At 36.4% G+C, this 26423-nt stretch overlaps 1 protein-coding gene across 4 annotated transcripts in view; it reads left to right on the top strand.

Moving 5' to 3' along the window:
- The window catches only part of FSTL5 (follistatin like 5), a 272587-nt gene that overhangs the window by 5744 nt on the left and 240420 nt on the right, over positions 1 to 26423 (top strand). For all 4 annotated transcript variants that reach the window (XM_071431980.1, XM_071431982.1, XM_071431978.1 and 1 more), the window contains exon 2: positions 21377 to 21515. In XM_071431980.1, coding sequence (XP_071288081.1) covers positions 21393 to 21515 — 123 coding nt within the window. In that variant the 5' untranslated portion in view covers positions 21377 to 21392. The remainder of the gene's footprint in view (positions 1 to 21376; positions 21516 to 26423) is intronic.

The raw sequence follows: 26423 nt of genomic DNA, 5'->3' as shown, positions 1-26423 counted from the left end.
TGTTTGAAAAGTGGATATTTGAAATTATACATATATTCTGAAGGAGATAAAATGGCACTGCTATTTTTCACCAAAATGGTGTTCTGAATAGATGTATACATTAAGTGTGGTCCATGGCCATTTTGGTCATTGCTTCTGACTAGAAGAAGTCTGTCTGCAGTGTCTGCACGTGCTTGTTCAAGCATATTTGTAAAATTGTAAGAATATGATTTTGTTTAATGGGTAGTTCCAAGTCCTTTATCAACATCACACAAAAGTTGTTAATGACTTGACCAGCCACCTGACTGAAGTAATGTGAAATCAGGGAGGAGTTTTGTTACAAAAACAGGATTTAGAGAAAATTCGGGTTTAAAGAGCTACTTTATGGACCCTTCTTAAGCTGACCAATGCACAAAGGTGGGCATATGAGGGCACAAAACTATTGAAAATATCAGCATATGCACAACCCTGTCAGAGGTCCAAAGCTTACTTTTTCCAGTGGATCAATTGGTTATTTCCTGGTTTAAGGCCTTTGACAGCAAATGGTGATCAGTAAAACCCCAAATATTCTGGTTGCTCCATTCTAGGTGTGTTTTAGATGTACCATGTCTAATCATGTCAGTTTTTCATCCTATTTTTATTTGTGTGTGAGTTTATCCAATAATCCTCTGTATTTGTTTAAAAGCAATATTCAATCTTAGAATAAAAGAATTGTTACAATCATGATGTTACAATCAATTATGCTTTTTAAAAATACCAGACTTTTATTTTTACAAAAATGCATGCTGTCCCAAACTGTGACTTTATTTAACTTTTCAGAAAATACAAATTTTCTGTCACTCTTCTGTCACTCTTAGAGAGTATAAAATAATATTAAAAAACAAAGCTCTGCTCTGTTTTGTTAATTTCAAATCTAAAGATGGAGCTCCAATAGGAGTAGTTCTGCCATTTAACAGATTTGAGCTTGGCTTTGATATCTCAAAGGTAAGAGGTCAAATGAAGTTTAGGAAGTAATTTCTGATTATTTTTCTCCAGACTGGCAAATATTATGGGATAATTGTGGACATTAAATATTGCAGGAGTGAATCACTGACTCAAGGGGAAGCAATGACTCAAATGACACTCTTGACTTCTAGAATTTTTCTAAGCAAAAGCAGGACCATATTCATTAACCGTTCAGTGTAGCTTGGTCTGTTATGCTACATAACTTTAAAGTAAATAGATTAGCAAGTTTATTTGTAAATCTGTTTAATCCTGTTTTTTAGTTCAAGCTTTTTATTTTTTACCTTCTGAAGCCCAGGGAATAGTTGTCAGCAAATGAAAAGACTGGAAACTTATTTGCATATTATTTTATACATATTTAATACAGCATGCTTTTTCCTGACTCTTGGTAGACAGAAAAGACAACAATTTTATATTATCAGAAGAGCAACAAATCAAATATTTTCTCCGTAGTTAGGAGACATTGAGAAAGCTGTGGGCTGACAAAGAGCAGTGGTAGTCTAGCCCCTTTGAAAATCGTGCTGTGTGAAATTCCTTCTAACATCTCCAATATCAAGGGTTTCTACTGCCCAGGAAAAATATTCAGGAGAAATCAAACCCACAGCTTTATTCTCTTCTGTAGTATTTTGCAAGTTCTTACTTTAGGTTTTGGTTTGAGTAACCTCTAGTTACAAAGTTCTGGTAGGTTGTGTTCCTTTCTAGCAGTTGCATTTGTTAACAGATGTGTCTTGATTTGGGTGGGCCAGTGCAGATCAAGGAATTACTGCACAGTTACTGTTACAGAAGAACTTCAAAAAGGCTCCCTAATTGCTGGTGTCTTTCTTTTCCTCTATGCCATTGTTACTTCTGTTTGTATTGGCTAAATATACTGGCCAAGAGAGGTTGCTGTGGTTTAGCCAGGCATGATTCCTTACCAAGTGGGAATGAGAATGACTGGAAATGTGTTATTTGTTATCCATTTTTAGCTTTATTTGATAGCAACGTTTATGCAGGTATTTACACCTTCTATCCTAGAAATGATCAATGTAAGTCTATTCAATTAATCACTCTTTATACCATACATTATGTAAAATTAGTGAATTGGTTGCATTGCTGAGTCCTGCAAATCTTAAGAAGATAAGTTCTAAAGAGTTAAATGAGGGCAGAGTTGGCAATGCTTGCACTGATTGCTTGAAGTAGGTTGAAGTTCACAGTTTATTTGCATTTGAATTAAGTGAGGTTGGTGTCCAGCAGTGCTTTTCAGAGCAGACTTCAGAAAGACTTTTTTTTTGTGCAATAATGTACTTGAAAATGTTAGATGGAAGATGAAGGATATTTAAAATACTTCTTTCTTTTCCTGACAGAGAAAGCTTTCTTCTCATTTTATTCCAAGTGAGGTTTATTGTAATCTGAAATATTTTTACCACTGAATAGGCAGTCTTGTGATAAAAGCCACTATCATTTTCACATCAGCATATTAAAAACTTTCTGAAAGTATTTTTAGTTCCTTCATGAGGAATTTCCTAATATCTGCAAAAAGAAACAAAGTAATTTGAAATCAGCTCATAACTTTAATCAGATAAAAAATTTATCCATTACTAAAAATACTCTTTTATTAAATGATGGGAACTTCTAGATTATTACTGTACATGCTTTTGCTTCCATTAGGAAATAAAATATTTTAGAGGCTTTTTGCATTGTAACTCTGAACTGTACATGTTTTTGTTATTATAACAGGCCTTTGTCTTCCTAAATAAAATGTAAATCATTTTACACATATAAGCAACAAAACAGAAACAGGTAGAAAATTCTTACATGATGAGCAGTAGAAATAAACTTTGTTTTCAAAGAGCTTGCAGATTATGATTTGTTTCAAAGTTCAACATTTCAAGTTCTATTTCCTTTATGTCTTTTCTTTTGTAAGCTTTATTTAAAACACTGCTATAACTGATAATATATGTTGTTTATGGGTTTTATTAAATTTTGCTATAAATTATTGCTCGGAAAGAAAAACCAAACAATTTCGCATCGTTCTGGTAGATCAATGGAAATCTTGATTCATACACAAAAGCAGTCAAAAGAATAAATGCTACCTTTGATTTTGTTATAGCGTGAATATAGTGCACTAACGTTACAATTATTTATATAGTTGAGGATTGTATTTGGTGGCAATCATGGCCTCCTGGTGATGATGAGAAACATGCAAGGTTCAAACACATTTAGTGTATACACAGAAAAGACTAGTATCTGCTTTCTGAGGACAAACTGTAGTGCAATGGAAAGCTAAATGCACATGAATGAATGACTAATTGACAAATATCTGTGGTTTAGAGTTGCAGTAGTCCAAATTTTTTATTCACAGAGCAGAAAATTGCCTATTGTACCTAAATAAAAGAGGAGATGCACTTTGTTAATTTTGAAAATGCTTTCGCATTTATATTTTAAGAGAAAGAGAATTATTTTGTCACATTTTGGAGAGGTTTTTGTTCCTTTTGCATCATCATTTGTAGCAGTCTAATTTTTCCCTCGTAAGGGTCTGTTTTGAGTCTTAAATCAACAAAAAGCAGAAGTTTTTGTGAGATGTGTTGTTTGTACAACGTCTTGGTTAACTATTCACCTTTTGTGAGAGATTTGAGACCTAAAAGAAATCTGAGATCAGGTACCTTTGTTAAAGGCAGATTTTCTCAGTGTTTTACAGTTATTCCTCAAGTCTGAGAGGTGAATGCTCAGAAAATTCTCTCAAAGACAGTATCATTTCCAAACATTGGCTCAGTTATCTCTGCAGTATTCATAAGAGTGCAAAATCTGATGTTATCAAGGAAAGAATGTTTTGGATTGGAAGGACCTTAGAGATCATCTCTTTCCAACCCACTGCCATGGGAAAGGATCTCTCCACTAGGCCAGGGTGCTCAAAGTCCATCCAGTCTGGCCTTGAACACTTCCAGGGCTTGGAACATCCACAGCTTCTCTGGGCAAGCTGTGTGTCAGCACCCTCATAGTGAAGAATTTCCTCCTAATATATAATCTAAAACTGCTCTCAGTTTAAAGTTATTCTCCCTCATCCTATCACTACATGTCCTTGTAAAGCATTCATCTTCATCTTTTGTGCAGGGCCCCTTTAGGTACCAGAAGGCCTCAGTGTGGTCTCCCTGGGACTCCTCTTCTGCAGCCTGAACAACCCCAGATCTCTGAGCTTGCAGAGGTGCTTCGTAGGAGAGGTGCTCCAGCCCTCTGGTCATCTTGGTGGCCTCCTCTGGGCTTGGTCCAACAGGGCCGCATCCTTATGTTGGGATTCTCAGAGCTGGATGCAGTACTCCAGCTGGGGTCTCACAGGAACAGAGTGGAGGGGGAGGATCCCCACTCTGGACCTTCTGTCCACAATTCCTTTGCTGCAGGCCAAGGTTTTCTGTGCTCCAAGTGCACATTACTGAGTCATGTTGAACTTCTTGTCAACCAGCACCCCCAAGTCCCTCTCACCAGGGATGCACTCAATCTATTCTCCACCTAACCTTTATTTGCACTTGGGATTGCCACAACCCAGGTGCAGGACCTTGTGTGTGGCCTTGTTGAACTTGAAGAGTTTTTCACACTCCCACCTTGCAAGCCTGTCCAGGTCCCTCTGGATGGCATCCTTCCCTTCTAGCGTGTTGGCTAGACCATGCAGCTTGGAGTCATTGGCAAACTTGCTGCTGATGCACTCAATCACACTGTGCATGACACTGACAAAGAGGTTAAGTAGTGCCCCTCCCAATACCAACCCCTGAGGAATGCCACTTGTCACTGGTCTCCACTTTGATATTGAGCCATTGACCACAGCACTGAGGGTCTGACCATCAAGACAGTTTCTCATCCACTGAGTGGTCAATGCATCAACTCCATGCCTCTCTAGTTTAGATAAAAAAATTAAATTAAAATTAAATTTAGTTAGGTTTTTGAAGTAGCAGCTTACTTTGACAGTGAGCCCTTCTTTTCTCTCTGCTCTGTTTCCAGATGGAAACATAAGTTCATCTCATAATCAGTTTTTGCAGTGGAAAGGCCACAGAGAAAGAGGAGAAGCCCATTATGACAGTACTTTGGGTTTGTCCTTGTCAAGTGGAATTAAGTTGCACAGATCCTCCCTCTCCTTGCAACAGCCAAGGTTAGCCATAACCTCAGCTTCAGTGAGAAATTGATGTTTTTAATCTTGAGGGCTGATTTTTAAGTTGAAATACAGTTCATCATTGAGCTGCTCTTCCATATTATCAAGTACTTTGATAGAGAGAAATTCTTATTTAAAATAAACTACAAGACACAGCACCACATTATGATAGTTTGAAGACTGACTATATTTTTTCATTTATTTCCCATGCTTTTTAAGGCAAATGAATCTTAGCTAGTATATTGGAGAGTTAAAATACTATCTTTTAAAATTGTTGGTCCTCTAACCTATATGTAATGTTTCTATCTTTCATTTATACTATCTTTATATTCTCATGTAATTCAGAATTCCAGTGATTGTTAGTGCTGTGGTAGTATTCCAACACAAAAAATATATTTCTCTTTTAGATTTTTTGGTTTTTTGCTAAACAGTTATATTCTGTAAAATTTTTTCTAGACCTAGATGCATGAGCTGATTTAGTTGTTTCCTTGGGACACTGAGAGAGAAAACCATAATTAACATTGCTCCTGAGATTTAACTTTTGTATAAAGTTAATTATTTTTTTGAACTGAAGACAGTTTTTCTAGTGGATTTAAACTGTGCTGCTTAGCTATAGTTGCATTTTAGTCTACTGTCTAATAATAGGCTGTTTCTATTATTTTATGCTTGGAGAATTTTTCTCACAGAAATATTTGAACAGTCTACATTTGTATATTCTTGGTGCAGTCAGCAGGGTGGGGGGAGGTTTTCTGCACCTTGGAGGTTGCATTTGAAACATTAGTAGATTGCTTCAAGCATCAGATCTTAAAATTGGTGTCCCCAAAAGACTAAAACTCTAATATTTTAATATATTTATGTCCTTTATATCTTTTCTATGTGATAGTCACATTCATCTACTGCTTTAGGCTCTCAGTAATCTCTTCCATGCATAAGTAAACTTCTGAAGGGGCTGCTATGCTTGTCTTTGTAAAAATATACATGATATCCACATAAATTATTAATCAATCTATACTGAAAATTTGATTTATACTTCCAAAGTCTCAGAAATCCATATAAAAAAATAGCACCCCCCTGTTCTCATGGTTTCTCAGATAGAACAGCTCTCACATTAATAAAGAGATTTAAATGAAAGTTTGTGATATAAATTGCTGACTCCAATGATTTAGAGTGCATTTATTAATTTATGTGCTGCATCTGACTCTTCGATGAACAGTGTGAAGTATTATGGCTAATAATTTCAGTTTTATCATTCTCTGCTTGCCTTTTGAGAGACAAAGATCCAATCTGAGTGAGTTAGACTTGTATTTTTTATAAGCTGAGCATGTTTCTGGAGTTATGAGTAAGTGTTGGAAGAAAGCTTAAAGAGCTGATCATGAAGCTCTCAATGGTTAAAAAAAATAAGCCAACAGATTTGTGCTTTTATTATTTTTCTAATGAACAAAGTGGACAGGAAGACAGTATGCATGGCTGGAAATTCTGAATTTTTAAGTGTTGAGTGCTAAATATTTCCCATTAAGAAAAATGTGTTCACTAGAAGGGTGGTCAGGCATTGGAGGAGGCTGCCTAAGGAGGGGGTTTTGCCACTCTCCCTGGAAGTGGTTGAGCAGAGTGTGGATGTGTCACCTGGGGACAGTCTTTAGTGGGGAACACAACTGTGCTGGGCTGAGCGTTGGGCTCAATGATCTCAGAGGTTTTTTCCAATTATTAATGATTGACTGATTCTGTTCAGTTGGGGCTCTTCCAAAAAGAGCTATGAAAAGAGTTGTGATGTTCTATATAAGCATTACAGAAATCATTAATGATTGTTGGGGTTTTTTTCAATATTCAAAGTCAGGACTTACTTTAAACTTCCCATGCATCTGAGATCCTTAACATCTCAGATTATAATTTTGATTTTCAACATGAACTTTCTTATCCCAGCATACAGCAGAAGGTTTCTGTGGCATTATTGATTTGTATCCATCAACCATGAGACCCACTTTGGTGTTTTAAAGGTAGGAGAGTATTTGGGAATTTGAGAGATTTTCAAGCGTCTGTTTACCATTTCTCTCTACCACTGGATTTTTGAGGTTACCGTTGGTAAAGTCAACCAATTTATAAGCCACAACAAATTGGGGGAGGGGTCAAGGAGGAATACCATTTGCTTCAAAGAGTTTACTGCTGTCACTCTAAACAGTGAATATTTAATAAAAAGTGTCTTCTCAGCACTCTTTTTTCTGTATTTCAACTAGGTTTGTACAGCAACAATCATTATGAATTTTTGATTGCTTTTGATCAGTGTCTGAAAGATCAGTTCTTTTACAATCCTGTAATAACTGCATTGGAATTATTTGTGAATGGGACAGAAATAATAAGTAATTTTCTTCTATTTCTGGTATTTAGGTCCATCAGTAATTATGCACTTTATTTTTCCTATATTATCTTTTACATTGGGTTTACTTGATCTATTTTTGATAGTAATTTATTTCACAAAATCCTTTTTGGCTTCAAAAAAACCAGTTTTTTTTTTGTGTTAAAGATTGTGTATTTAATTATCTATAACAACTTGTAACTGCTCATCATGTAGCCTTTGCATGGAATGCAAAATGTCAACTGTAAGGCTTCACAAATTAAAACACCTCCATAAGAAACTTAAAGTGATGCACAGTGAAATAGAGAAGTGCTACTGAAAAGAGTCAAACTGCTTCAAAATGAGTCTGCAGTGTGTGTGGAGGTTCAACTAATTTGGAAAGATATGAGGCCTAAAAGTGAAACTTCAGAGTTCAAATTTCCTGATTGAAAAGGGTACATCTGGGCAAAAATATTATTCTGAAGTTTGTTAATAAGTACAAGCAGAGGAGAAACAATCCAGAGAAAGACTTTTCCATAGTAAATATTTTTCCAATTTAGTTATACTTCATAGAAAGCCGTGGAGGGTTGGGAGTGGGGGGAAAAGCTGGTATTATCATGATGTGGAAATTTCATCTTTGAGTTTTTGAATATGGAAAATTACTTTTTAAGAAGTGTTGCTCATGAATTTCTAGTTTAGGACATTTCTGAGTTTACCTAGTCTCTCAAGACTACCAAGAATTGGAGTACAGAATGGGTGGTTATAATTTCTAGGAGCTGAAGAGTATAAACTGGAGTTGAATCCTGCTACTCCTTTTGGCTTGTACTAATATACATCTCTGCCCAGAAAAAGACACATAACTGCTCACAAGTGAAAGGTCAGAATTTGGCAAGTCTGGGCTTAAAAAACAGAGTGGAAAGGGAGTGATAAGTGAAATAAAAAACTCAGTAATTGTACATACAAATTACCAAAAACTTTAGCATGTGCTGTTAAGTATTCTTACAGGGAAGGACTTTAGGGACTGAGAAATTTTTTTCTGTTGCTCCATGCTAAGGGACAGTGTCATTTTTCCCTTCAGCAGGAATTAAATTTTAGTCTAAGATATTTAGGCAGAGGGCAGAAGCCTTGGACATATTTCACTAGAGAAACTCTTGTTGTTTCGTGGATATCATAACATCTGTTGAGAGTGAAAACATAGATGAATAATCCTAAACCAGAAGAATGTAACTCCTTATCCACCAAAAGAGAATGAAATTCTTTGTGTATTTAAGGGAAGTGGCTACTTTCCTTAAATACACAAAGGAAGAGAAGAAAAGTTTGCAATAGCTAAACCTATAACTTTGTAACTACTTTTCTTTCTTTCAGTTTCTAGTGGGGGAAAAAAAAAAGTGCAATTACTAATGGAAAAAGAAAAGAAAAAAAAATAGCCTTTCTGTGCTCCCAAACTGAAAAGTGGTATGGCTACATTTACATTATTATTATCATAGCAAGTTTGCATCAGTGAAAATATGAGGATAAATCAGACACCATATGTGCAGCTCCACACTTAATTACTAGACGAACACTTCTGTAATGAAGATGATGGCATTGTTTTGAAATTTGCATCCTCCTTTTTATCCTTGCATGCATGTTATTTCTGGCCATCTGCAGGAAATATTATAAAATTAGAGCCAGTGAGCAAATCTAACAACAGAAAACTGTTAAGGGCAAAAGTCAGCATTACTAAAGAATAGTCTTAAATTTCTGGATGTTCATGAAGGACTGTTATGACCAGAAGACCACCCTAAAAATTGAATGCTGCTGTAGGATGGTATTTACAATGGGTGAAAGAATAGATAATTGAGAGTCACAATAGCACAAAAGTATTCCACTTTGCTCTGGGATTTTTGGGGATGTTTATTGTCACAACAATGTAAGAGAAATACTGATGTACTAAGTTTGCTTAAACAGCCTGTCAGTTATATTTTAAATAAGTTGATTTAAAGTTTATTGTGTTCACTTTGATGTAACTGGACAAGTAAAGCTATAATCAGAGAATAAGATGTGCAATTTCATTTTTTAGCTAAATAGATTCATAGTTTTAATTGAACTTTGTTGGGGTCACTGCTATCCCTCATGTCTTATTACACCTGTTGATCAGTCTTTCCACTGGCCAGTGGTGTTGATATGAGTGGTGAGCTGGATTACAGAGCTGATCTGGCTAGAAATGAAACCTTTCCTGCCCTGCTCTCCGCCTATCAGTTGGAATATCATGGCCAAAGATCAGTTTAAGCTCTCATAGAGCAAGACAGTTTCCTTCAAAAGTATGTAAAACTGATTTGATTTGAAGCAGTGTGTTACTGTAGACATAGAATGTAAAAGTTTGGGATAAATCTTGAACAAAGCAGTACAGTCTTATGACTTTAGATACTGAACTGCAGTAACTCTCTCCCCTCTTCATCCCAAGACATAGCTTTAAGCTTTTCTCTCAGAGCTTCCACTGGGATACTTTATCCCTATTGTGTTATCTCACATGAATGAGGATAGCCTTATGGGAATGCTAATCTAGAAAGAGATTGGTGTAAAGCAAACAGTAGCTGCATTTATCCTCCCAGGCATGTTTCTGATATGCCATCATGGATTAAAAAATCCCAACAAAACCAAATAAAAAAAACCAACCCAAAAAACTGGAAAGGGCTGCCTTTCCCAGTGTTGTAAGTGGTTCTTCAGGAGTAGTTTTAAAATATTCACTTTCCAGATTTATATCTCCCTTGGGCTTTAAGAGTAGCCAAAACTGGGGCAAAATGTAGAGCTGAATCTACGCAATCTTTCATGGGTGATGTTCAAAGAAGTCAAGTGACTTTGGAAATAAGAGGTGCTTTTTGGTACTTTTAATGATACCTACTCTCTTTTTTTCTTCAGTATGTATTGTGTATTAAATGGTTCACTCAGAACTGTAAGAGGCAGTGGTATTATTTAGGAACATGAATAGGGATCACGTAGCAGGACCTTAGAAACTGGCTCTTGGGTTGTTGGTGGGGCTGGCTTTAAGCATAGGAGGCTGCCCAAAGCAGTCAGCTTTGAGAGAGAGCAGCAGTGGCTTTGCTCTTGTTTGGTTTCCAAGTGTTCAACTGGGTGCAGTGTCAGCACTGAGTGTTGATGCTCTTTTATTAAGTGAGGAATTAGGGAATATGAGCAGTATGCATGGAATATCCCCTCTCCCACCTTAGCAGCATCTGCTTTTCCCTCATCTGCACCATGCCAAGAAGATGAACAGTGAACCTGATATATCAGTTTGGTCCCCTACATTTATTGCCTGGAAGTTTCTATTGCTACAGATCATACTCAGTATTTCTGGAGGAGACAAAGAGAGAAGGTTTGACCTGGGTTTGCTATCAGCTTTGGTTTGAGATGATCCGTGTTTTACTCTGGAGGATGGAAGTTATCATCACCTCTCTTTCCTGAATGTCAGATTGCCTCATTTATGCTACTTTAAGACTTTGAAGATGACAAAGAAAGGTGGATTTTTCCCTCCATGTGTAGGCAGGGTAATCCTGATTTTTCAAAATTAGAGATTTTCAGAATGCAAGAATGATTCTATGAAAGTGATTAATATTAAATTGATTAAAGTCACTTGGCTGTCCTCCACTGGGGTTCCTTCCACTGCTTCATAGTCACATAAGGACTGCAAGAGAGTAAACAGTCTTCAGACTCTGTTGCATGTTGCTGAATCTGATAAAAACCTTCAAAATAACTTTCAAAACCCTCTTTCTCTGCTTTGATGAATTTCTGTATTTTGTGGCTTCCAGAAAATCTCATCTGGATAACAAAAAATATTTGAAATTGCTGAGAGGTAGGCATTCCCAGACCTTCAAAATACAGACAGAGGCAAGAGAAGCTTTCAGTTCTCGTAGCATAGGGATGCTTACCTTAGTCAGCACTGAGGATAATTCATGTGACAGTAACTGGTTCATCAATAAAGAGCCACTTGGACATTTGCCACATGATCAGCACTTGTGACAGAGCAGTTGGAATGTGATGTTCAGCCATATCTCCTGGCTCCTCTTCATGAGCGTTGCACGTCACAGAGGTGTTCTAGACAATCCCAGAGTCAATGTGGTTGAATCAAAAAATGAGAATAGTGTCAAGGTGGGGTGAAAGAGGGAGCACAGACTTATATTTCAGGGAGGTGAAATTTGAAATTTGCATCCTCCTTTTTATCCTTGCATGCATGTTATTTCTGGCTGTAGCTTCAGAGTGATACTTTCACGTGAGAAGAGATGGGATGCTCTTGCCTATGCACAGAGTTCATACCAGATGTGATAGAGAGTGTCTGGTGATGGCATCTGAGCATTAATTTCTTGTTGAAATATAGGGGTTTTTTGGTTAAGAGGCTGTTTCTAGTATTTCCTGGCACACTGATGGTCAAAACTTAATTCCAGTCAATTCTACATTAACATTTTCTTGTATTTCTATTGTATAAATAAAACTGAAGATATCTACCTTTTTGCCTTTCCAAAAATAACCAAAGAGTGCAAAAAATTCCCCTCAAATCCTAAAAAAACCCAAAGTAAATAAAATACATAAAGCTTTTTGATTTTTAAGTCAACGAATAGCAAAAAAAATTGTTTTCAATGTATTATACAATGGTGGTTGAGGAGACACGAAATACATTCCTTTCACATGCTACCATTTCATCACCACATCCTGGCTGCTCCTTGCTTTGTATTATCTGCATTCCATTCATCTTAGAAATGACAATTTTTTAAGCTAAAGAATTTTTGAAAAAAAGCCCCTGTTTTTACAATCCCATTTAGCTACAACCTAATCAGGAAATGGTAGGTTTTTCTGGTTTACTGTCAGCTTTCCAGCATGCATTTGGAAGGCTTCTTCCTAGTAGTTATATTAGAGTGGTATAAAACCATAAGCAATAAAACTCAGTAATATAGTGTAAGACAGTTAAAACATAGCAAGAAATGAAAGTTTAGATCCTATTGAACAGGGTCATAAGCATACAATATGAGAAATGCATTGTTTGATTGAAAATATCTTTGCAAAATTTAAATAAGACTGCATTTTTTCTAGGAAAATTACTGCGTACTAAAATAATGAACTGCATTTAACACAGATTGTAGAACACAAATGACCAAGTCAGCTGTCAGAGTCAATTTATTTTTTTTAATCAGGTATGATAGTGGTGAAGTTTTTTCCTTCTATCAGATCTCAGAAAGGGTGTGTGTTTACTTCCTATTTTTTTCAATCTGTTAATTTCTTTTTATATAAGGTAAGAATATCCTTCTTTTACAGACTTGGACTTAAACATCCAAGCACATGGCACTAGGAACCTATGCCAGCTTTATGACTGACAAAACAAGTGCTATTTTCTGTATTTCTTTCTGATTGTTCTGAATTGAGGCTCATGAAGAAAGTTGACCTTTGTGATAATAAAGAAGAAAGAGAGTTGAGTCACCACAAAGCAGGAAAGGTAAGAGGCAAAAAACTCCACAGCAGTTAAATTGAAAAAGAGAAAATACCTGTTACTAGTTTGGCTATTGAAGTACAGAACAATTTATTTGTATAGTTCCGTGAACCTGTATGAATAGATTTTTTTCCAAAAACAATAACAAGCCACTTTGAATTTTTTCATTTTAGTTAACAGAGTTATTTTAAAGTTTTGTTTCCATTCTTGTGAATGTTCATTGCAACCAAATCCTATAAATAGGGTGAAATTCTGTACCAAACATATTAAATGTAGATTTTAGAGTTGTTTTCACGTTGTCAATTAGGTCAGGATTTCATGTATAGTTAACTTAATTACATTAATGTGGGCACTGGGGGAGAGTACTGGAGGGCAAATGTATTTTTGGTTCAATCCTGATAAGGACAAACTGCCCTCAGCTACAGATAGTCCTTGTTTATTAAATAGCTGCAACATTCATTGGTCCATTTGGTTACTGATTGAGCTGTGCTTCACTCCAATCACACCAAAATCCACATGCATCTTTATTCTTTGCAGTTTGATAATTTCATATTTCCTGTCAGTGCTTGTACTGCTGTGCATACTCCTCTCCATCACACCAGAGTGCCTCCACGTCCTTCTGTTTCAGGAGCTTGTGGTTTCTTACATGTCATGGACTTTCCCTTGTCACATCTCTTGCTGATAAGCACTCTAGTAATCTTCACCATCTTATCAAGACTGCTGAAACGCTACTTCCCCTGTCCCTAACTACCTTCTCTCTTTACATTTTTGTGGTTTAGGACTTGGTTTCCTTTACAGTCCTTTATAATTCTTTTGTTATTTCAAAACTGATTAGAGGCAAAAACCTCAAACCCATCTATTCTGGTCTTGCCATTTTCATGGTGATCTTGAGGAACAATCTCCAGGGGGGTTGGGTTTAAAGCAGCTAAGTTATGGAAGAATCTCTTTCTCTGGGTAAAAAAGATGGGATCCATCTCTGTTGGCTACAGCGCTTCAATGCAGAGAGTTTCATTGATGTAAAGCGATAAAATCATAACATTAACCAGAATACTTAATGGAAAGTGATTCTCTGAATTATCATGGCTATTGGAACTAATGACAGGCGTATGTATCGTGGTTTAGCATTCATCCAAGGAGTTCAATAATACAAAGGTTTCAATGGTTTTGTTGGTAACTGTTTTACCAAATGTCAAGGTTTTCTTGAATGACAAAAGAGAGAAGTAAGGGTGGTAGATAATATATCACAGCAAATATGGATAATTTTAATCTTTAATTTAGCATTTCACCTGTTTAAAAAAAATTGTATCTTAAGTGGCCATTTTGCTTTCTCTAGGATAATTTCTTTTCTCAAACGGGCTCTTAACAATTTACTATGGAAGTGCCAACAGCTGCTGTTTCTTCTTACATTTAGTTATTGTTAGTAGTGTTTGATTTTTGAAGAAAAACATTAAAAACTTGAAAACCAAAATATTTATCTTCTCTTGCATGTGCGAAGGACACAGCTTACACAATGGTATGCTAGGTGTCAATTTACAAATTATGTAAAATATTAACACTACCAAGATATTTACCTGAGTTCTAAGCTGGCAGGTTTTCTGTTTCTGGTTTCATAATATAAAGTGGTTGAATTCCCATCAGTTCAGATACTGCCATGATGGTAAACATTAATCCTCTGGGATATTGAGGAACCAGCTGTGACAAGTTTGCTTAATGAGGGAAGAAAGAGACCACCTCGCTAACAGTATAGCCTCCACAAACCAGCACTTGCATATATCAGTGATGCTAAAATCACCCTGAGGTTGATACTGAAGTCTTGGGAGAAAAATAGATCAATACACACAACTAGAATCCTTTAAACAAAGCTCCTCTAAGATATGTGAACTATAGTACTCACATTTTGTTCCTCTTTCTGAAATATTCAAGACATTATGAGATCATGTGAAGAACTTATAAGAATGTTTTAAAATTGCCATTTCTCATTTTATTATAATTAATTGAAACTGGGTTTGCTAACACTAAGACATCTGGGTGTCATCCTTTATATAAATAAATAAATACACTGAAAATGGTAAGATAAAATGAGAGCACAAATTTAGCGGCAAAGATAAGTGTCCTTGCTGGGTCTGCATTTCAGGAACTTTTCAGAAATGGCCCTGGCATGATCAGACCACTTGTGTACGGGTTCACATGAGCCACTGTTAATCTTAAGGGCCAGTTCCAAAGAAGCCCTTCTAGAAAAGCCCTGGGCAGATGGATCTTGCTTGCATCCTCCCTCAGAGAGGGGATGGGTTGCCTGGGCTGCTGCTCCTACCCACCAGCACCTGGCAGTGCAGGTGGTGGAGGGCAGAGAGAGTGACAGGGAAAGGCAGGGAATTCTGGCCTTGTGCTGGCTGCTCACCATGGTGGTGCCTGGACGGACCTGCCTTGGAGCAACCTGACACGTTTGTAAGGTCTGCACAATGACCAAGTGCACTAGTACAGGAGTTCAAGGGCCTGTCCTCCACCTTCTGCTTATGCAGCAGAATGGTTTTCCAGTTTAAATCAGGAAACGAGCGAGGGAGAGATGGACAGGAGTCAGCAGAAGGCAGGGTACATCTGGCATGACGAGGGCATTTTGTGAGATATTTATAAAAAATTGTTTCTCATCCTGTGTGTTCCAGTGCATGAGCTGTCAGTGGCATTGCTGGCTGCTCTGAAATGGCTTGCCAGCCTGTTTTGGTGGGTGAAGGATGAAGAGCATGTGCCTGCACAGTGAGTGGCTGTAGGCACATGAAGCCGCAGCTGAGAGACACAACAGATTGGTTCGCAGATGTACGAGCTGCTGGCTGCCGTGGCAGGGCTGCACTTCACTGCTGCCAGCCCCAAGCCTGCTGTACGTAGTTAAGGTGACCTAACCACTCTGGTTCAGAGTGTAGCTGCCACTTCTGGAGGAGAACTGGAAGGTGGCAGCATGAAGTGTGCAGTGCTCAGAAGCTGTCAGGAAGTCGTGGGGTTGAGAGCTGCCCCCATGACACTGTGATCTGCTTTCCACGGCGCGTTTTGACAAGGAGAAACATTGCTGGATATGTATTTCAGCTATATTCATAAGAGAATATGATACTGTGACTACTTTGTAAGAGCCTCATTTTTGGTGTAAAGATAAGTGTTGTAAGGTTTTTGAAGGCAGGCTGTGTGTGAAGATGTGGGCACTAGGGTAGAGTAGAGGCAGGCTAATGGGAAAAGACATGCTTTTAGCTAAAACTTCTGCTATTCATTCAAAACTAATGCAGTATAATTTTCTCTGCACAAGAATATACTTTCTTTACTGCTGTCTTTCTGCCATGAAACCATAAGGGTAGATAAAAGCGTCTTAAGAAATGGTAGCAGTGTATTCTTTCATGCCTGGTTATTTGTGTCCATCATGATATGCAATGAAATCCTCAAAGTCACAGGCAATGAAGCATGGTTTCATTACATATTTATTACTGTGGCTGTATTATAAACCTATTAATAACACTGAATATGGTGACATAGCTTATGGACTTTTTTCTGATCCCCACAAAACAGACAATTAATTTTATTCTTATTTATTTTCAGATTAATAATATCTAAAAGAGTCTGACATTTTCTGAGAGCATGTTGAAATGTTGAAATTGACCTTTTAAATAATTCCAGGTTAATATCTGATATATCTTTTCTTTTAAAGACAGGAGGAATGCAGTGATTGGGCCATTACTTAAGATTTCATTTATTATACGTTGTAGAGGTGTTAAGTTGATCATATCAGTTTATTGAGGTGGAATATTTACATTTTCAAATGAATTATATCTGTTCTCTTAAAGCCAAATATCCCGGCTAGTATTCATTTATCAACACAGAACAGAGCATATTAGCTGAGAAATTCTGGAAAAAAAAAGAGCTTTAAAAATGGCAAAGTTCTTAATTTTAAGTATGTATGCATTTTAAAATAGGGCATTCATGTAACTGGGTTTATGTTTTAACTCTATAAAAAGTCTGGCTAAGCCAGGTTACATTAATTATACTTTTTTGGTACACCATAAATACACATTGTCACATTTGGAACTGGTTGTGTAAAATATGGTATCTTTTCAATCTTCTCTGTGAAGATTACAGCGTGGGGGCAGGTAAAGCCGTGCTTATTATGTATTTGCTAAACTCTTATAGCAACAACTTCTTTCCTAGTCCAACAAGAAAAAGTTAGGCAAAGAACAAAATTTATATTACCAATGAACTGATGAGAAGATTTAGAAATCATAATGATTTTAAGAGGAAACACTCACTATGGTATTGTAGAATATATTAATGGTTATTAGATATTCATAAATAAGTTGTCAGAACTGGGATTTAGTTTGTTTTCCACAAAGTATTGGAAAAGTATTGGAAAAGCACTAGCAAGAGAGAAAAGGGAGATATAGGTTTTGCATTACATTTCCTTAAGAATTATAAGAAATTGTCTCTGACTCAGCAGTGACTATCTGATCATCAGGGTGCTGGTGGAAACACTGTGAACTTTTCTTGTCGTTTTCTTTGCTTAAAAAAAAAATCTCTGAAAATTATTTAAGGGTCCCATTTCCATTACCTAAAAAAGGCAAGAGAGATAGCCTAAGATATTCCTTTTGTCAGTTCAGAAGCTATAGCTCTCCCAGCAGTGCTTCTCATCCAAGAGTTTTAAAGTTTAAACTTGACACAGAATAAAAGAATCCTCTTATAGATTATAATTTATAAAAAAATTTCAAATTTAACTAAAATAGAATGACTCAATAGTGAGAAAACTCAGAGTACATCAGATTCATGAATGCTCTGGAAATGGGCTAAAAAGTGAAATGACAGAGCCTTCTGAGAATCAGAAAGGAAAATCTAAATTTGATACTGGTGAAATTACTGTACAGTGTGAAATAAGGAACAACCATTATCTGTTCCACATCCTTTGTTCTATTCCTCCTCAGCTCATGAGGAAAATCTAAGGATGATAAATAGCACATAAGACTTCCACAATGCCAATAAATTTGATGCTAAAATAGTGCATTAAGCTCATTGTTAATAAGAATTAGTGCACATTGAGGAAAGAAACTCAGCACCCTACTTATTTGTGTGCAACTAGGGAGAAGCCCACCCCCTAATTATTTACATCCAATGAGTAGCTGTAAATTAACTGTTTTCATTAATAAAATGGATGATATGGAGTTACTGCTAGTAGTTGTTTAAGAATTTCAGTTCAGTGTTTACTGGCAGAAAAATCATATATAAATGTTAAAATATGTACAGTTAAAACATGTACTGGAATATTTTATAATTTTTAAGTTTTTTAAAATTTTAATCTATAATCTATGTTATATGTGAGAAATATGCAGAGAAAGAAACAGGAAAATGCAGAGTATCTGCTTAAAGAGAGAATAAAGAGAGACAAGTAAACTAATCAGATTTCCAAACATGGTTATATGAGTATAAAGAAGCAACAGTCTTCAGTGAAAATAAAAATAGACATATAATAGTATGTATAAATATATATATAAAATAAAACCTAGAAGCAGTTCTTTCACAAATATGTAATTAATGAAGTTAAAAATAGAGAAGAATGTTATCTAAACACTGAAAGATCAAGTTGTGCTAGATTATAATAATGAGTAGAGGGTCTAGATCATTAATGTAAATTTGAGTTCAAAAATATGTCATTTTGCCTCAGAATGCATGATATAACAAATTTTCAAAAAAAAATCTGATTTCTTGATAATACAATATTAAAAGAAAATTAAAAACCCTCTTTACTGATAATTTAGGCTGTACCTTCAAGTAGAAATAAGAAAGAGGCAATTTTAGGCAACATGAATATATAGTTTTGATACCTTAGTTCTTTCTGTTCGGCTATATGCAGCACCAAAATCTGGAGTTGTAATGAGGTTTTGAAAAGTCATTTTTATTCCTGATCTTAGTTTAACTCACTAACAGTGTAAGTCCTTAGGACAGATAATATTTTTTCTTAAAATAAAGTCTTCATAATAATACTGTGTTGAGGAGAACTGTGTTTTTTGTAATAATTAAAATCATTTAAGATATCCAATAAATTCAATAGAAAATGTATGCTACTTAAAAAGGTGGATATTTAAAATTCTAAAAAGGCAAAAAATAACTGCACAGACCCTGCATACTTTTGAGATTTTAGGTGGCATGTGTCCAAAAAGCTTACTTTTTAGATTTGTGTTGTAAGTGTTCATCCAAGTATCAGGCAATGAAGTCAGAAACTGAGCATGTAATAATTTTCTGTTCTGTACAAGTACAAAGCATGAGCCTTTCAAGGTCAAACAATTTTCAAAACTATAAGGACTCTATTCTTTTACACCACATGAGACTAAAATCTATTCAGTTTGTGGGTGGGTGGTGGAATGTGGCTGCTCTTACAACCTTCTGTGAAATGACTGTTTTCCAACCAAATTTTCATTGTACAGAGAAGTATTCCAGAAGTGCACAAAGGTGACAAAGGTTCAGCCATGCTAGTCTTAGCATGCACAAGTGCTAAACAAATCTGATTCTGGCCTTGAAAGTCAACAATTAAGTATTTTATAAAACTTCAAGTACAAATAGATGTTTTATATGAGATTAAAAGTCAAGATTTTGATTTTTCATATTTCTGTTTGTTTATTTGTTTTTGTTTTTGTTTTTGTTTTTTAAATGGGCTTACTTTTCCAGTAACGGTGATACTAAGAACTAACACATAGTCAGTGAAGGAAAATGCCATACCATAATGTGCTTGAATCCTCAGAGTTCTGAAGCAGTCTTTTTTTGCTGTTTCCTGTCAGTAAGCTAGATTAGTTCTAATACCATAGCAAAGATCCACCAGAACACCTGATTAGCTCTTCTGTTTTGGTGGAAGATTGAGGGAAACTCAAGAAGAAAATTTCGCTGTGTCATCTCCTATCCTCAATATAGTATCCCGTTACTGAGCAGGTGTAGAAGAACAAGCCTCGAGTTATTTATGTAAAATATCCCTCTGTAATAGAGCTTGTTTTCTGTGTTTCAAATAATGCTCTGGTTAATGTATTCTGTGCAAGCTCTCCTAAGAGAAATACTTCTACTATGTATATTAGAAAAGCTGGAGTGACAAAGAAAGATAATTGAAGTGGAAACTGTTGGAAAAAGTAATGATAAATGAGATGAAACGTTAAGTTTAATTACTAGGGAGAGCCAGAATGAGATTGGGTTTGGTGGAACAAAAGGTAAGTGATGTCAAAGTAATATGGTGCATAAATGTCGAGCTTTTGTTTGAATTACAAGTGTGAAGGCAAGGCAGGCTGGTAAAAATCAGTTGGAATTAGGATGAAACAGACCTGTGGTGGCTTCACCAAGTTTGGTAGAGTAATCCCCAGGGAAGGGTAACAGACTTAAGTAGGATCTGTTCCTGAGACGGTGAATAGAGGTAAGAGTAGAGTCCATTTACTACATGTAATATCTCCACAGGAATTAATTCTATTCAGTCTCTCTGCCTTCAGGTGACTGTGAAGACTACTGCTATGTGAGGAATGATAGGAATCAAAACCACAGTTTGTGTAACAGTATTGCCAGGAGCATGACTGTAAATGATACAGGATAATAAGTGATCCCCAATTTGTTCACATTTTATGCTCAGATGATTTCCCATAGAAAAGAAAATGTCAGGCAAGACTTCAAAATTCGGTGCACAGTCTGGGCTGCTAGGGCACTCTTTTGATGCTTTGTATTATTCCTGTATATCTTGATTCTTATCAGAGGTTTCTACACTGGCAGGCTAAGTGAAGTAAAAGCAAAGTACGAAGGGGAAAAAAAACTCCACTCATGCATGAAAGTGGCTCATCTCTGCCCCATAATGCAGGATTAAATAACGTAGACTAGCAGACTGACTTGGGAGTATCTTGAAGTAATGAAGATCAGTTTGCTGTGTTTGTTTAACATGATGGTTTCAACACAAATGCTGAATATCAATGATAAATATTGCATATCTCTAAAAGGTTCTGAAACCACTTATGTAATGTATATGTGTACATCCATTAGGAACCATACAGGGTAACTCTCATGCCATATGTATCTATAAATCTGTGAGTATGATTATTATAAACTTTTAGGTTGTGAATAGTGCATCACAAGAGGCCACATTTAAAATGAAAAGTTGATGAACATGTGATTGATGATAAGTTTTTTTCTTTCATCTGAGAAAGCTTACTGCATTTTTCACCACTGCCTTTCTTTTATGTTCTGTCTTTTCTTTGACTTTTCCTGGTTGTTTCCTCAGTGACTCCCTCATATGAGGTAGGAAAATTCTCGGTTCAGCACAACGGAATTGATACTGCTGTCCCAAATACTACCACCGTTTTTTCTCTTTGCTGTTGTGCCAGATGGATTGTCCTATATCTACTACATTTATTCAAGTCCACAATTGGATTGTCAGTATTGTAAACCTTTATTATACAGTTTATGCTAAAGTAATATTGCATCTCTGAACTTGTTCATTTTATTTTCACAGAAACAGACCTGTAAAGATGTTTATGTGGTGGTCCACTGTTTCACTTCTTGGATGCATTTTGCTGGGAGCAGAGGGGTGGCCAGTCAAGGAAGGATACAACTTTAGGCCATATCAGCCCCTAGTAAGATTACGACACAAGGTATGGATTATTCTCTAATAGTTCTTCCTTTTCTTCCACAGTCAAGGGATGAACTACATTCTAGACTTGTCTTTTTTGTGTTTATTGGAGTAATGTTCAGAAATTAACTTTTTCAAAGGGAATGAGATAAGATCTGTTTTAGCTTCAAAAACTAGAGATTAGTTATATCAACAGAAACTCAGAGAGGGAGCCAAGAGAGGCTCTCTCTTAAAGCAACTGTCAGCATCTGCTTAAGGCAATGACTTGTCACAGTCCTCAGTGAATTTCAGTCCAAGCAGGGAAACTGCCCATCAAAGAAGAATAGTGTTGAAGTTAACTGATGTTTGCAAGAGGTAGATGTTCCCAGGGCTTGCTGAATTTAGCAGTTTTGGACCATGGCAAAGTGCAGATGTTTTCTGAGTTACACAGCTCCCATATTCAACTACTATGTGCCATTCAAATTTTGCCCACCTGATGCTCCTTTGTCATGAATCCAGGACTCCCAAAACAGTTCTCAGCTGCCTTTCTTCTGGTAGCTAAAAGGGAAACTTCTGTGGTTGTTCTTTAAAACAAGGGAAAAGGCTGTAATGTTTCCATGGGCTGTCTAAAGTTAGCCTAGTTCTGATAAACTTAATTCTTTCTTGGCATGGTAGTCATGGGAGCAACATCTGAGGCACCTTAAGACCTACAGTCAGGCCAACAGAGATGATAAAAAAATTTCACCCTTCTGAATTTTTGTGCTATAAGTAAAAGGTCTGAATTATTGCCAGAAATCCTAAATGTTAGTTTCTAATAATGTTTCAAGATACTGCTAGTTTTATTTCTCAGTACTTTTTTGTAAAGTATGAAAAATATTTCTTTTTGGTTCTCAGTTTGATAAAAAGACCCAATGTTATGTGATTCTATCTCAGCATACAAAGAGGAACTGACGGCATGAGTTCTCAAACAAGTAAAATACTTGCCTATTAGCCAATTAATGTATGCTATGTAGATTAAATACAAAAGGTTTCTTAACAGATAGAAAGTAAAATCCTAAAATCATACAATTATGCACCCTCTAGGTAATGTTCTCAGTCAGAATAAGACTGAAACAGGCCACAGTCAAGGAAATAAATAACTGTATCAGCACACAGGTTTTTATGCTGAGTATTATTTAAAACTTTGTCTCGTCACTTTATTTCCATTTGACAGCTGTAAGAAAATTAAAATAAAATAGCACAAGAAAAGTACTTTGAAATCTGGAAGGACAAGAGAGACTAGTAATGAAACCATGGAATAAATCATGTGAGAGAGAAATCACATGTGCAAAAAACCCCAATAGAAAACCATGAAGACTGTGAAAGCAATGAAGGACAAAATATGGGGTATAATTAGCATTATATGTTAGGTTAGATGGTCTCTGGTCTTAATGAAAGTGGAACTATTCATGTGTTGCTATTTCTTAATTATGCTCTTAATATACTGATAACTCTCATATAATTCTTGGAATAGGCTGTCATAAACTTTAAAAGTTTAATTGGGGGAATCACACTTAGACATGTGCAAATAACATACAAATAATTAAAACTTGATATAAAGCTTTGTATTGAAAAATATGGTGGGTTTTTCCTTAGGCAATATGTCTAGATAAAAATTGGTTTAGTATAGTTCAGCTTTTGGTGTTAGGGACATATGTTTCTATTAAAAAACCCCTAGGAATGTAAAACTTTCTAAAGTCAATTTTTAAAACCAACTTTGGCACAGATAGGCATACTCAAAATGTAAATAATATGGTAAAAAACTTTCTGCTTCAATCAAATACTTAATAAATCAAGTGCTTAGATTAAGTTATGCCGATAGAATTATTACTGCAAACAGATGATAATGAATATATGCAGTTATATTTGCTTTGATCAGGCAATATGTATGCCAGTTTATGTGTGCAAAGATTAAAAAAAGAAAGAAGAAGATTAATCTCTCTTGCTCTAATAAAGGGGAATTTATCTGACTTGAACAGTAGTCCAACCAGAGCAACTTTAAATGTCAACCTGCAGAGAAAAGCAATCCTGTTGGTACTTAGGTATTATCTTGAAATAATGATTGTATTTGTGGTGGAAACAGGCATTCTTATCCTAAGGTTGTATTGTTTTAAAAGGGATTATGAATGATTTCAGCTTCTCATGCATAGGAATTACAAGTACGAATTTAGTCTGTATACGTGATAATCTGAAAGCATTTCTATGGAAAAAACTTTATAAATAAAAAAAAATATATGCATAAGAAAACATTATTTTACTTTGAGCACTGGAACAGATTGCCTAGAGAGCTTGTTGAGTCTTTATCTTTGCAGTTGTTTAAAAACTGTCCAGACATAATCTGGGACAGCCTGTTGTGGGTGACCATGCTTGAGCAGGGAGATGTGACAGGGTGACCTCCAAAGGTCCTAATGTTCTTTGATTATGTGCTTCATTATAATTCACCATTAATTATAGTAATGGTCATTATCCTGGCTGTTACAATGGTAATGAAGATCAAATGTTTGACTGCATTGTGTATATATGAAATACTCAAACCCGTGAAGAGATGAGTCCTCTTGAACCAGAACTGAGAATGATTATGACAAAGCACTCCTCCAAACTCCTCCAAGTTGTTTTCAGTCCCCTTCCCTTGTTTATCTGCCACGACTTACATTTATGTGGTTACGCTGAAAAGTACTAGGCTGTGTCTGAACAGCATGTGAATTTCTTGATGAGCTGGGTAATCCTTGGTTCTTCATTTGTCAAAACACTGGAAAAGTTTGTAAGGTACTTTCCATTTGGGAGTCTTCTTGCATTGCTGCTGAAGTAATGTGAGCAATTTGTTAATACCTAGGTTCCCACCTGATATTGTTAGGAAGTATTTTTAGCATCCTAATGAATTTTCTTCTTGTAATTTGCATGCCTCTGACAGAGACCAATGTTTATGCAATGTCTTCAGTGAAAAGAGTGTATGCTCTGAGATTTCCAGGTATAAACAGGCAGGTGGCAGCCAACAGAATGGCAACAGTTGGCTGCAGATTCTCTGTCAGATGCTAAGAAATATGGAATATAGCCTGTACATCCATATGTATACTCCAGAGCATGCCAGCTCTGCATATCTAACTAACACGTGCATGCACAACCCTCCTTGGCAAGCCAGGTGGTTCACATGGCTTAGGAGGGAATAATACTGGTGACAGTGCCTCCTTGTTAATGATGTCCTCACAGGTGGAGAGCAGTTCAGTTTTGGTCTCAGGGGACAGTCTGTGAAGATGTAACTCAGTCCTTGTCCCCTGGGCTCCTTTTACTTAGGCCCAGTGCTCAACTTTGAGGTTGGGACAATCAGGTTCCCAATAGTCAGAGCTAACCCCTCACCGAGAGCAAGCACTGCCCTGACAGCATGGGTGGGATTAGAGAGTGGGGAGAATCCAGGGAAGTCAGAGTGCAGCCTGAGCCCCAGCCTCAGCCTTGCCTGTGCAGGATGCTCCATCAGAAAAGAGCTTCTGTTGTCCAGCTGAGCAGGAGTGTATGGAGGATATAGCAAAGGGGGTGTGCCAGCTTTCACTGGTTTCTGGTGACCTGTTGATTCAAACTTCTTTCCAGCCTTGTTTGTTTTCATCTTGTTTTTACCAAAGGGCAAGGGGAAAGTGACTCAGCTGTGCAATCCTCACTCTTGTCTGTAATATTTTTCCAGACTAATATATTTCTTTTAACCTCCTATAAAAAACCTGCCTCTTTCTTTTACCTCTCTCCTTCCCTACTTACTGTTGCTATTTGCTGCTCTTTGTTTCATTTGTTCAACCCCAATTCATGTTAAATTAGGGCTCAGGGCTAGGTTGGGCTGGGGGGGTTTAGGTTACATTAGAATTAGATTCAGTTTAGAAGTGTTTAAGCAATAAGGACTTTGAATTAAAAAAAAAGCAAGAGAAGAACATAAGCTTCTGCCCCATGTTATTAAAAGCAAATTTGAATGCATAAGCACAGAAAAAACCCATGTATGACTTTTAGGTTTTTGCCCAAAGCCTAGAAAATGTTCTCCCGCTACTAGGAGCACTGAAACGCCTGTAAAATATAGACAGCTTGAGTGTTCAATGATTTTATTGTCATTTAGGGTGTCATGGCCAAGAAAAAAATGTGCAGAAAGTAGTATTCCGGGATTCAAAAATAGCCTGTGCTTTCCCTGTGTTGTCTGGTCTCCAAACAACCTGAGATTTATAGCTCACAGTGTCTATCTGGAAAATCTGTTTGCTTGCAGGATCTGAGGAGTCATAAAATTTGATTCTCTAAAATCCTCTGTCCTAGAGAGAGAAGGGAAAAAAAATCTATTGAAGATGAGCAGTGAATCCTGAGGACTAAGAACAGAGCTTTCCCTGTCATGTCAGTGCTGTTCTCAGCTCTAAAGTAACATGAGAATTTTCTTCCTTCTGAGGCTCCATGAGTCCAGTATCTATGTCCGATGCAAATTCCAGGATTAGAAGTAGCAAGACTCAGTTTTACTTTTTTTCCTCTTAATTACTTGTAAGTGTAGTCCAGAAGTATTTTTTTTGTTGTTGTTGTTTTGTTTTGGTTTAATTTTTATTTTATTTTCCTTTTATCAGGCAAGGGAGAGAATTCTGCAATCTAATCTGATTTTTCCTGTGGGAAATAGCATTAAAACAGCATGGGTAATTTTTTTTAACCCCATTACAATCACTGGGCATTAATAAGCTAATATCAATTAAACATTTTATTTCTGCTGTCTCACTACCTGCTCAAAGCATTTTTTAAATCTTAGAAAAGTTGCTTCTATAATCCTTCTTCCAACTAGTCAGTCACTGGGGAGTGCAGAGTGTCAAAATCTGGAATTAAGGCAAGGCTGATTCCTCCTTTCAAGATGCCTGCTGATACTTATTAGCAATGACTGTCTATAAACTTGCACTCCAACCAAGAGGGC

Source organism: Agelaius tricolor, unplaced genomic scaffold (assembly GCF_023055355.1).
Source record: "Agelaius tricolor isolate 1412-34295 unplaced genomic scaffold, bAgeTri1.0.p SCAF_8, whole genome shotgun sequence".
In the NCBI taxonomy this organism is placed as follows: Eukaryota; Metazoa; Chordata; class Aves; order Passeriformes; family Icteridae; genus Agelaius; species Agelaius tricolor.
Note: the sequence above shows the minus strand (reverse complement) of the source record. Positions and strands in the feature narration are given on the sequence as shown.